Source organism: Balaenoptera borealis (genome assembly GCF_965194805.1).
Source record: "Balaenoptera borealis genome assembly, chromosome: 4".
Classification (NCBI taxonomy): domain Eukaryota; kingdom Metazoa; phylum Chordata; class Mammalia; order Artiodactyla; family Balaenopteridae; genus Balaenoptera; species Balaenoptera borealis.
The window spans coordinates 62,317,961-62,331,444 of NC_138861.1; the positions used below are offsets into that span (position 1 = coordinate 62,317,961).

The 13,484-nt window shown below is 37.9% G+C and overlaps 1 protein-coding gene across 9 annotated transcripts in view; it reads right to left on the minus strand.

The window, feature by feature from the left end:
* Positions 1-13,484, minus strand: part of SLC4A4 (solute carrier family 4 member 4) — a 429,784-nt gene that overhangs the window by 75,182 nt on the left and 341,118 nt on the right. For all 9 annotated transcript variants that reach the window (XM_082390084.1, XM_082390085.1, XM_082390086.1 and 6 more), the window contains 2 exons: positions 6,873-7,006; positions 363-634 (listed from right to left, as the gene is read on the minus strand). In XM_082390084.1, the coding sequence (XP_082246210.1) occupies positions 363-634; positions 6,873-7,006 (406 nt within the window). The remainder of the gene's footprint in view (positions 1-362; positions 635-6,872; positions 7,007-13,484) is intronic.

Below are 13,484 nucleotides of genomic sequence, written 5' to 3' on the forward strand. Positions count from 1 at the left end.
AGAGGACTAGGTTGGTATGGTCCTTAATATCTGTTATATAGATACCTGGTTTCCTCACCTATCAGAGAAGATCAAGAATAATGTACACAAAATGTCCTTGCAAATACTGTAGCTTGAGTTAGTTTCAAAGCACTGAGCTAATTATGTTCACATTCCAGAGCTCCTGACTTCACTTCCCAGTTGAATCACATGGCTAAGATACCTCCGGCAATGAGACTATAAATTCAGCAGGATGATTTCTCAGAGAAAATAAAACCCTTTCCTGAGGATCAGGATACCGTGTTGAAAGTGTGCATGCATGGAGCCTACGGCTTCCTCCAAACACGGGGTAAGCATAAACACTATAAGCATGCTGTCCTCACCTGGGTTGGGAGGCATACAAACACAGGAAAATTGAGTATTGTAGCCCACTTTGAAGTTGGAGTTGATGGGGTAGTAATCAGCTAGCTTGATCATCTTCTTGAAAGCATCGTAGATAAAGATGAAACTAATCAGAGAAGAGAAGCCCTCTTCAGTGAAGCGAGTGAAGTACTGAACCAAGAAGCTGGCATCAGTGGCCACCAAAAGGAGACACATGAAGGCTGACCACAGGCCAATCCAAAGGCGAAACTCCAAGTAGTCAAAATTATGGTCCCTGGAAAGAAGGCAGAAAGGCATTTAGACTCCTCCTCCAAGGAACACAAAGAATAACCCAAAACTACCAAACGACTATAGAATGATTGTTAAAAATACAAGATCTCTTTTAGCCACTAGACATAAAGCTCATTCTTGATTTTACCCAGAAAGTATTACCTTTAAGGATTTGGTCTAGTGACATTAGGCTACCGCTAAGAAATAATTCCAGAAGTTTGAGAAAAGCACATCAAAAGTAGTCATAACATTTGAATGTAAATAACTCATTAATTTTCTTCTTGTACTGATCCTTTTATCATTATACAGTGTCCTTTTTATCTTGCTTTATGGCCTTTGTTTTAAAGTCTATTTTGTCTGATATGAGTAGAGTGACCTCTGCTTTCTTGTCATTTCTGTTTGCATGAAATATCTTTTTCCATCCCCTCATTTAATTTTCTCATTCAAAAAAGACAATCCCTGCCTTTACAGAGTTTGCAGAATAAACAATTTGAAAGCATAACACTGGTACCCAGCATGTGCTCAATAAATATTTGTGGGCTTTCTGCTTAAGGAAGACGCTAAGATAAATATGTTCTCTGTCCCCAAGTCATCGAAGTCTACTGAGGAAGACAAACTGATAAACATAATCACACTATAAAATACTAAGTGATACCTAAAGTTCCCACACAGTGTCACAGAAGAAGGAGTAACTAATTCGGGCTGGTGTAGGTTGGGGGACAGATAAAGTTGCAGAAAAAACTCAAGGTATTTAAGGATAAGCAGGAACTTTCTGGATAGACCAGGGAGGGCCAAGCCAGGAAGAGGAAAGAGTACTCAAAAAGGCAAGTGTCATGAAACTGCGTGCAATGCTCCCTGTGGACCAAGTGCCACCAACACAGGGAGATGGGATCAGATATGTAGGCTGAGTTAGATCAAGAAAGGCTGCATTGCCATGTTACCACTAGACACTACCACTCCTCTTGAAGCTCGCTCACAGGCATGATAACCTTCTGCTGAAGCTGTGTGTGAAGAACAGTCTTAGAATAGGTTGCCTCCATCTAAGTGGGCCATTTTTTTTCAATGCCCTTTCCATTTCTTACAAGTAAATTAGTTTAAGATTCACATTTAGGAAAAGATGGGTCAAGTGTTGACATTTTACCATTTCATATCGATTCTTTTAAAATTATGTGGAGAGTGTTTTAAAATAGATTTTTTTTCCTCATCATTTGTGATGCAAAAGCAGTTATCGGTAATCTCATTTCTTGTGTGAGAAAAAAATAAATCAAGGATCATGCATACTTGAAGCTCGATGGCCTTGCTTTTAGACAATGAGTTTCTGACAACTGACAGCCACATATTTTAATACTTCCCCAAAGACATCGTATCAACACCTTCATCACCAACATCCCAGCCTGGGCCACCAAGAAGTCTTTGACTGATTCTTATTAAGAACCTCCTTACTAATATCTACGCTTGCCCTGCTCAAAGCCATTTGCCACATCACAGTCAAAATGACCTTTTCAAATGTAAATCAAATGTCCCAGTTTAAAATTTTTTGGTGGCTTCTCCCTGCCCTTAGAATAAAATTCAAATTCTCTACCTAGCACAGTGCCCGGCGCATAGAAGGGTTCCAATAAAAAAGTTGGTAGATGAATTAAGCCATGCCTGCATGTCACGAGTTGACAGAGACAGTTATAGTACTGTCATTGGCTGGTGAGCTATCACAGGTAACCAGACGATGACCGACTGAAAATTTTACTGAATATTAGAATTAAATTTGCTTAGAGTTCATGTGTCAACTTGACTAGGCCATAAGGTGCCCAGATATTGGGTCATACATTATTCTGGATGTTTAAGGGTGGTTTTGATAAGATTAACATTTAAATTGGTAGACTTGAATAAAGCAGATTGTTTTCCATAATGAGGGTAGGCCTCATCCAGTCAGTTCTTCAACTGAATAGAACAAAAAGAGCAGCTTCCCTCAAGCAAGAGAGGACTCTCCAGCAGGCAGACCGCTTTTGGACTTGATTTGTAGCAAAGGCTCTTCCTAGTTCTCCAGCAGACAGCCTTGGAACTTGAACTGGAACATCAGTTCTCCTGGGTCTCCAGGCTGCTGGGTCACCCTGCAGGTTTTGGACTTGCCAGCCCTCTATAACTGTGTGACCCAATTCTTCATAATAAATCTCTTATATATGTATACACACATCCTATTGGTTCTGTTTCTCTGGAGAATCCTGACTAATCACCAACTGGTCAAATATGCCTCATTTTATAGATGAGGACACCAAGACCAGTGGAAACTAAGTCATTAATCCAACGCCAAGGCTTTAATGGCAGAGCTGGACCAGAAACCAAATCTCTGTACTCTTGGACTGCTCCTTTTAAAAATTCCAGCACGGTTCCTCCTGTCCAATTTATATTTAGCTCATGGTAGGGTGGGCTTTAAAGTCACGGTCCTCTGTTTCCTTCTCACCAAATCACACAAACTGGAATACATTACCACAGCAGGAGATTAGTAACACTTGGGTAGAAAGTTATCGTCTATAGATTTCCTGAAATCTTTCTGAAGACATCTTTGGCATTCCCTCACAGTTCCCTTTACGTCTGGAACCCCAGTGTTTAATCTTATGCATGTCTTTCTGAGATAAGTAGACTCAAGAAAAAGCTAAATTCTAGGAACTTGAGATAATTTACATTATCACACAGTGAGTCAGAGCTCAGAAACAGTTTTATTACTTCTGAGCCAACAGACTTTTTCCTTAAAATAAAGTTTTAAACAGTTATCTAGTTTTGCTTCCCTAACAAGATGAAAGTTAGAGCAATCTTAATTTGTTCTAAGAATGCTAATGGTTGTTTACAAAATTGATGTTTACAAACAGGATGAGAAATAAATCTAATCACCAGCTAATGGTCAGGAACACCATCAGTCTGAATGCAAAGGGGGAAAAAAATGCATGTATAAACTTAAATCTTAGGACCTGAACAATATGCCAAAATAGCTCCTCTAAAATACTTAAATACTCCCAGACTGGCTCCGTAAGAATAACCCAAATAAAATCACTAATACCAATCACTCCATTAGGTAGGAAAGTGATATGTTTACAACAGCAAGAAGAGGAATAAAAGATGAGGAACTTCTTTAAACAAGCCTATCAACAGTAATGACTACAATAAAAGGCAATGTTACATCCAATAAGACTATCAGTTCCCTTGGTGCCAAGTTTAAATAGCAATTAAGTTATAAAAAGTTACAAGCTATAAAAAGGAAATGATAGTAGAGACCAAAGAAACTATGGTGAGTGAGAAGGAGAAAATGTGTGTATATCCTTTTGGTAACACTCAGTGTTTCTAGAGATTTTAAGTGATAGTTTTGAGCAGCATAAACCCAAGAGTACAGACAAACTGAAGAACTCACATTTGAAGCATGCTTCAGAAATCAGCCACGGACAAATAAATATAAACTCCCTAAACTAAATGATTAAATCCAGGAACTGAATAGAAGAAAATCATAATCTGAAGGCCAAAAGTAAACTGTTCATAGAATATAAGAAATTATTAAATGACCAAATGACAATTATACAGGCTAAAATCCAACCTTAATTATGAAGTTGCTAAGTGGCTTAGAACACTGTTAAAACTTCCTTCAGATCCTTCCTGAAGAAAAGGAAAAGGTATCTAATTCTCTATTATTGGGATAAACATGTAAAAATAGTGCAAAAGAGACTGCAGAACTGGGGAAACAAAACTACGTGTTCTCTGCAAAGTTGTGAGCTATTCCTTCATTCTGTTACTAATTTTAAAAGGTGACAGTGTATCATTCACATGCCTTTCTGATTCCCCAGTTTGTAGGGCAAATATTAAAACCTGTGTTCCAAGTCAGCGAGAAATCTGCGGATTATGTGGAGTTACTGTTTGAGTCCACTGAACTCATAAAACAAGGATTTACCTATTTCTCCAAAAACAAACAAACAGAAAAAGGTAAAATATGATGGGGAAAATCAGGGCAAAACATAGTAAAACAGTTTCTTTACTGAACGACTTCTCAGATCCCTTAGTGCGCTAAAGGGTAAAGTGAATGACCAAGAGGGGGATATAATATAATGCACAGCACTTCCCAGACTTACCGGGATCACAGAGGCTTTTTTTTCATGGGGCATCTAATGAAACTAGTAAATGATGAAACACATTTTGGGAAACAGTGATCTACACAAATACTCTGTATCCGTACAAAATATTAGCATTATTAGCATATGAGCCACATAAGTGTCACATGTTACCCAGTGATGGATTTAAAACACAGTTTCTCAAATATCTCTTGTTGCTTTACAACCATTTGAAAATAAATCACTTGAAACTATGTTGAAGTTTCCAATTATGATGAAACAGAAGGGAAAGTGAGAAAGGAACTTACTTAGTGAAAGGAAATAATCTCTATCCTACAATTATCTAAAGCAAACCAGGATGCAAACATTTTCTGTAGATTAAGGCTCTGATCACATTGCATCCAATAAATCTTTCTGCAAAGGTTGCACATGTTTGTTCCTGTTTATAGTACATGCTTGTTTAATCTTTCCACAAAGGCTTTCTTGTCTCCCACAATGTTTTCTTAAACATATATAAACTGTTTGACTCTTTCTATAAACTGACATGAGCAGAATTCTTTCCAATGGTCTTCTGAGAATTATGATGGAGTGATTTGTAGTAATGATCTACAGAAAACATAACACTATTTAAAATTTGGGACTTTAAATTCTTGGAAGACCCTTGCTTTTCTTTTCACCCAGTTCTCAAAACACTCATTTCAAATGCTCATTCCCTTCTCTCTCTTGTGATCTTTTTTGACGGCACACACAGTTTCAAAGGCTATTATATGAGTCTTTATGTCCATGAGGCATTAAGTAGGTAATGACATTTCTAATATTAAAATCCTAGAAATGTATAACAAGAGAAGTATATTTAAATTCCAACAAGGAATGTTAGCAATTCGTATGAAATTTCTGCAATCTGTCTGGGTATTGAAATCTGCCAGTAAAGCCAATTCTCTCTCAGACGTATTAAGTTCATTAGAAAGGGGCCAGAATTCCCAATCTGATTTTGGAACTATTTGTGTGCTACTGTGGTCACTTGGATAATTTGCTTAACTCAATTTTCCCCTTCTTAAAATGATCCATCAGTATCTAAAAGGAAATACCGGTATCACAATTGTCATGCCCAGTAGTAACGTCTAGTGATTCCATAAAAGGCGTAGGCTCTGGAGTCAGAAAGCAGGAATTCAAATCCCAGCCCTGCCAACGACTGGTGATGCAACCTTCAGCAGTTTGCTTATCCACTCCATGCCTGCTTTCTCATCTATAAAACAGGAGACAGTCCCTACCTCATAGGACTGCTACAAGAAATAAATGAGGGAGTGCCTGTAATGTGCTTAGGACAATACTTGGTACATGGTCAGCACTCAGTAAGTGTTAGTTGTTACTCCTTTGAGTCTAGAAATGTATCTTTAGTTAAGAACACTGGAATGGGGGGTTAGGAGCAGTGGACCACAGGAACACCCTGTCTCTTTCCCAGACGAGCCACGTGACCTTGAACAAGCCACTTCATTTCTCTAGTGTGTCAGTCGGGATCATGGCAGGAAATAGAAGGCAATCTCCAATGGGATTCTGAGGAAAGCTTAACACGTGGACTATTTACAGAGGTATGAATAACAAAAAAATGGCAAGTACTCAGGGAAGAGCAACATCAGGAAGCCATTTCTACCCCCTGCCTTGAAAAGGCCAAGGAAGTAAGAGTCACCAGAGCCTGGTGAGGGCCAGAGTCAGGGTGGAGGAGCCACCTGCCAGGGGCTACACTCAGAGGACAACGGCGCACTGCCAGACTGCCTGGTGAAGCAGAGGCAGTGAGGTGGGGGAAGCAGACACACCCTGACCTCTCTGCCTGCCTGTGTTCCTGGGGCTCTGCAGGAAGCCAGAGGGCAAAGGGGCCTGAGGGCTGCAGTCCACAGCGGCCAGCTTCCCGAGGCACAAAGCAGGACAACAAGGCAGAGAATCACGGGGGAGGGCAAGAGGTAACAGAACATAGCGGCCTCAGCTGAAGCACACGTAAACACGTGCTGGAGGACTTAATCGCTAAGGGCCTTTCAACCTCCAAATCTTAAAATTCGCGTGTTCTCTTATGCCTAATTTTACTACTCTGTGCTCTAGCTAGACTGTGAATGGTCTACAATCAAACAATTCTAATTTATAATTAGATATGTATGTACATACTTGCTGAAATTAAATAGAAGCCTCTCAAAAACTAGAACAGGTCCTGTGCTGCTCAAAATAGTGAGTGGTTGACCAGCGAAGAGGCAGAAGACGGCTCCAGAGACAGCGGTGCCCAGGAAACTCTCCAACACGCCCTAATAGAAAGAAAATACAGGTGTTAAAAGAAACTTGTCTTTTTCTCTTTTCATGTGTGATGTCACTAGGGGAGTGAAGCCACGTGAATATGCTATTATGATGGCTATCGTAAACATATCAAATATAAAGAATAAAGATTCTTATTACCAATATGAATATTACCTTTTATTTCACCATACATGTGATTTAGTCATTCCTGCCTACTCCAAGGGCTGAACTGCTCTAAAGAACTATAATGACTGTAATGACTAGTGGTTGATTGCAGAAGGCAAAGGGTGACTCTGACCTACTTTTAGAAATATTAATTGAAGCTTCTGTACATAAAATCACGTTATAAAATCCCACCACGTGCGAAGAAGTGATTTAGTACTTTTGGTGGCATTTTTCTCTCTGTGGTTACTTTCAGTGTTTGTTTTAACCAGATTTCACCTTGCACATAGCAGGTACTTATAAGTAGCTACATTTTATGCATAAAAGCTATTTTCTACAGAGGGAAGCTTTTTAAGTGAAGAGGGAGCAAAGAGGAGACAAAAAAATGATTTGCCCTCTATCTTGCAATCTCTAAGACACCAATTCCAAACAAAATTTCTTAGTACATATTCAGTGTCCAATGTAAACTTATACAAGAGCTTCAAGAGCTACTCTAGAGGAAGTAAATGCACAGGGACACGAATAACTAAACCTTTGTGGTCACATGTCCCTAAAGGTGTATCTCTGAGAAACAACTTATTATTTCCCTTTATTTCCCTTTAGCATAACAAGAACAAAGAGTTTATATGTGTATATATATATATATATATATATATATATGTATATATATGTATGTATATATATGTATATATGTATATACACATATATACATATATAAAATATCATATAATATACACAAAATTATGATCAAGAAATTGTTTTTTTAAAATCAACTTACAGAACTAAACTAAGTGCTATCCCCACTCAAAAGCCATCCTAGGAGAACCTTATTATAATGATTACTTGAATTTTTGTTTTTTAGGCTAACAAGAACCCTCCATTCAGAGATCAAACATCAAGGGGAAGAAATACATTCTGTAGCACACGCACATCCCCACCCCACACCCCGTAAAAAAAGCATAAGCAATAGGATACATATTTTCCAAAAATTACTAACAAAGAAGTTAAATCTTTTCACCTTGAAGATATTGCATACACTAAAATAATGCATCACTAAAGACTGAACAAATTAAAGAAAAATGTCAAAATATTGAAATATTTTTTACATGGCTTCAAAGCCAGCAATATTTTCTTTAGAATGACATTAGCAATAGTATATCCTCCTCTTTTAAGGGTAGGATTCAACTGGGAAAACAGGGAAAAATCCTTTAGCACAGCATTATGTAATAATGGGGTTGCGATGGGGATGGCGCAAAAAAGCAAGAATTGACGAGTAATAAGACTGGCTCCTCATACAGCGAGCAGACACTTTCTAAACAACTCAGTACAACTACTTCCATCCTGAATGTCTAGGTCTGAAGTCTGGCAGGTGAGTCTCATAAGAGGACCCCATTTATATACATGTGAACTCCACTGCATGTTTGAATGGTGCCATCCCGTTATTTTATAGCCATTCCACACATAATCACTGTGTCCAGCTCATTCTTCCTCAGGGGGGCAGCAAGCAGAATAACAAGCAAGGCTAACAGAAACAGGCTGCCTTTATGTAGAGAAGAGAGAAAGAGGTTCCCCTGTGCCCAACAAATAGTATTAGTCTTGATCTCTTATCCGTGAAGATACTGAGTTTCAGGGGGGTTAAATGATATGAACAAATCCACACTCGCTGTGGCACAAGTCTTTGGAGTATGGTTACCTGCCCAACTACTACCACACCCTTGGCAAAGAGAAAAGGTATACCTTCGGCTGGGATTTTCTTAGGCTTGCAGTGTTTTACCTCCTGTGCATTGACATTGGGCTTTTTATGTCTTTATCATTCATCTTTCTTTTTCATGACTTATTTTAGTGTGTGTGACATGAAAGGGCAGGGAATGGAAGGCTCCGCGTGGCAGGACAAGCCACACTCTAAGGACACGTGATGGGCAAAGTTTCACTGCATCATTCTCTATCAAGCATGGGGGAGTGACTATTTCTCATCACTACTGTAGGATCAAATTGCAGCCTGAGTGTAAAAGAGAACACGAATGAAGAAAGGAGGAATGCAAGGTTAAGAATTCTCTACTTGGTCTGACGTGAGGGGCCAGAGCAGGGTCTCTGGTCTCATCCATGTTTCTCTCCCTCCCACCATGCTATACACTATCTCACCACACGTTCTGCAAGCACCCAGGAGACACTAAAGGAATCCAAGAAGACGCCCAAATCACACCCTACATCCTGCTTATCAAAGGCTAACAGCCATCACTGCTCATTCAGTAAAGATAACTACTCATCTCTTCCAGAAAATGGCTTTGATTTGTGAAAGTCATGTGACTGTTAAAAAAAGTAGAGTACTTTTATTTTAGTAGTTGCTCCTTTGGTAAGTGCTACAGTTTCCATTCTGTTACTGACAATTTTAAAACAGAGACAGGTGATTTATTATACACATTGCACTGGAAACTTACTTAAACTCAGAGATGTTTCCAGTGTTTCTGAGAAAAGAACTATTTTCACCACATTTTGACATGTTGCTCTTGACAGTACAGAAATTTTAAAAAAATAATCTCATGAAATGAATAACTTTAACTGTAACTAGAATTTAAAGCAATTTATAAAGTGAACTATCCAAAACCCCTCTTCTGATTTATTGTAGTCAGTGTTCACTAAAATAAAAAAGGAAATAATGTGTGGATGTGTGTATTTTTAATAGCTATAGCTCATAAAGACACTTCTACACCTGATTTGCCACAGAGGAACAAACTCCCTAGCAATTCATGAGAATGTAGGTGGCTGAGCTCTGAGCGGTGGTAGAATCGGGTAACACAAAGCACTCCAGCTCCATTTTGATTTGGCTTTTATGTTATTCCATTTCCAATTAGGTGATGTCCACTGTGGAACAGAAGAAAGAGCTAACAACTGGCCCTCAGGAAACCCAGAGTCTAGACTCTGTTCTGTCACCAAAGAGCTGATGATCTTGGGAACGTCACTTAACCTCTGTCCATTTTGGCTTCTTCATGTAGGAGAAAAACATCAAGGCAGTACAGTATAACAATGGACTGTGGAGTCAGACCACCTCAAGTTGACATCTAGACTATATCGTTTACTCCATCGATGACTTAAGCAAGTTACTTAACCTCTCCATGCCTCATACCATCCGTGTGAATATTAGATTAGATAATGCGTGTCGAGTGCTTAGCACAGTCATTGATAGATATGTTTTTGATGAACAGTAATATATACATAATGTATCTATTCAGATATGAGATGAGGAGGCTGAACTAGGTCTCTTCCAAGGTCTCTTCCAGGTGGTTCCGCACAAAGAGCAGGTCTTGGGAGTCAGGGATATCTGAGTTTAAATCTCAGCTCCACCAGTTATCAATCTCTCTAAATCCTAACTCTCTCCTCTATAAAATCAATGGCTATTTCATAGGATAATTATTTGGACTGAATATGACCATACTATAGAAAGACCTAAGAATAAAGTAGAGATGCAAGAAGATGCTGGTTCCCTTTTCTTCCTGCTTCTCATCTCCTTCTTCCCAGTCTGCCTCTATTACTTCTCTGTCTCTTCAAAGGAGGAAGGAGATGGAGAGTGACAGTCAAAAGGAGTGATATGAAAAGATGAAGATCAGTCCTCAGAGGAAAAGGGGGAGAAAAGCCTCTTTATAGATTCACAGTGTTTCGCAGAGCAAACTCCAACTCAACAGAAGCCTTAGAGAGGGTGACGGCTACAGCCATTGGTTTTGTTGCTTCTTTTCATTCCTTGTGTTACTAAACACACAGAATCAACTACAATGAAACAAAACAGTTGGTTTTACTTTACAGCAGTGAAGTCAAAATCCACATCTAAAACAATTTGTGAACATTTTTCTGCTCACGTGAGGGTATGACGTTAAACCAAAAATGGTCCTTGTCTTACAAAACAGCCAAGAAAATCAACCCAAGTCTCATAATAGAAAAATCAAGCATAAAAGAAATCTGACCATAGGAGCAAGATTCTTTAGAAAAAAAGAAAAAATCCAACCATGATTGGTAACACCAGCATTTTGTCTTTGAGCTACTTGTGACAAGGTCTGCCAGGGCCATCATGCCTGTCATGGCTAACACAAAGCAAGCACATTCAAAATGATAAAACATTAAAAATTTATGCTGTCTACTTTGACTTTATTGCAATTTAGTATCTTTAGTATCTTCATATAACACTAAAGAATGACCTTTGTGGTTTAATGTCCTTCTTATTAAGAAATGTATTACTTGGATTAATAATTAATCCAAATGCAAAACTGCCTTAAAAAACAAAAGATTTTCTATTTCTTTGACAATTTTCAACCAAGTAAAACTTGAGAAAAAAAATTTTGGTGGCAATAAATGCTAAAATATTCACCAACACTATTGCTATATTTCAAGCCTTTTTAAAAAAATTGTCTTCTAACCATAAAAAGAAATTTCGGCACATGTTGGTTGTAATCTATTCAAACTGTGTAGAATGTTGATTAATTAAACTTCTCTAGATGAGTCTTTGAATCTGAAATTTAGCCAAGAAAAATGATGCAGCCTAATGCTATTTAAACATGGCCATTGGAAATAAGCAGACAAATCTGAATTACCTGTAAGAGTGTTGATGTCAGATCCCCGACATAAAGCCACATGATCAAAAATAAGTGGAGAGATGATGCAATTATCTAAATTAAATTTGAGTCACAGGAGAATTATCTGGGAAGGTTTTTTTTTTTTTTGCTTTGTGTTTGGGGTTTTAAAAAACAAACAAACAAACAAAACATTCTTTATCTCCACTTTGAACAATTAAATCAGGATCTCCGAAGATCAAGCCTGGGGAATCCATAGTTTTTCAAAGCTCCCCAGGTGATTCTCATATGGTCCAAATCTAAAGTGCAGCCATTCAAGCAACCTCCCTTCCTCTATCAAAATAAGAACCACCTGCTAGCATGGTTGATGATCGGTGGTTACACAGACCATTCATTTACACTAGGGAAGAAGATCGGATATACAACCCTCATTTTTTACTTTACCTGTGTAGCTAGAGACTATAAATCAATGATTTCTGTCCTGACAGATCACAGCTGCCAAGTCCTTAGTGTGCCATCTACTCTGCCTGAAAGTGCTTTGTTGTCATAAACAGGATTTCTGTTTACACTGCCCAGCAGGAACAGAAAAAAGAGGGAAGACTTGAAAGACGAATTATCTCTCTGCTTGAAGAAAAGTATGAGCCAAAATCTTTACCAAAGAGCTTCAATTCCAAGTCCAATAAAATGGATGAGCAAGTAAGGGAGGCTTTACAATACTGTTTTGTTTGAAGAGCTGTGAATATGTATCTAGATCATCTGAAGTGTCCAAACATCAAATACCAGTATAACCTTACACAAAAATCAATTCCAGATGGATAAAAAATGTAAATGAAAACATAAAAGAACTAAGATATGTGGGCAAATATTTTTCTAATCTTGGGGTGGGGAAACCTCTCTAAATACATCATGAATATAAGAAACTATAAAAGACTGAAGGTTTTGACTACAGAAGAATTGAAATCTTGACAGCAAAGGAAATCATAAGTAAGGTTAAAAGATACGGCAGACCTGGGGGAAAATATATCTGCGATATTTCTGACAAGCAAAGGAAAAATATCCTTATTATACAAAGAGTTCTTATAAGTCAATGAGAAAAAAAAAAAGAAAAAAGAATGCCCAAAAGGAAAATATTCCAAGAGTACAAATATAAAGATGCATAGGTAAGCAATAAAGTGTGTAAGGATATTAACTCTCACTAAAAATCAAAGAAATTTAAATTGAATACGAATGAGCCATCATTTTTTCAAGCCACAGAATGACAAAAATGAGAATATGAGACAAATTCTGTTCTTGCAAGAGTGTGAGCAAGCCAGCACTCTTGTCCATTACTGGGAGAAGTATAAATTGGTATAACCTTTGTGGAGTGTAATCTGAAATAAATAACAAAAATAAAATAGGTATATCCTGCAATCACATGCTGCTAGGAATTTACTCTAAGGAGGTAATTAAGAAGAATGAAAATGTGGTTAAGCACCAAGTTTGTTAACAAATGAAAAAACTGAAAAAAACTGGAAGTCTACTAATAGAGAATTTATTAAGTAGATTATAGCACATACATCATGTGTATAAATAGATGCAGCACTTAAAAATGATGTTCAAGATCGTATTGAAGTGGAAGGACTTCCATGAAATGCTAGTCATGTATATGATCACATATGATCTCATTTACATAAAATCCTATACACTGATCTGTTTACACATGCATTGCAAGACATAAGGAAAGATATTCATGAAAAGGTTAATAATGGTTATTTCTGGGTGATGGATT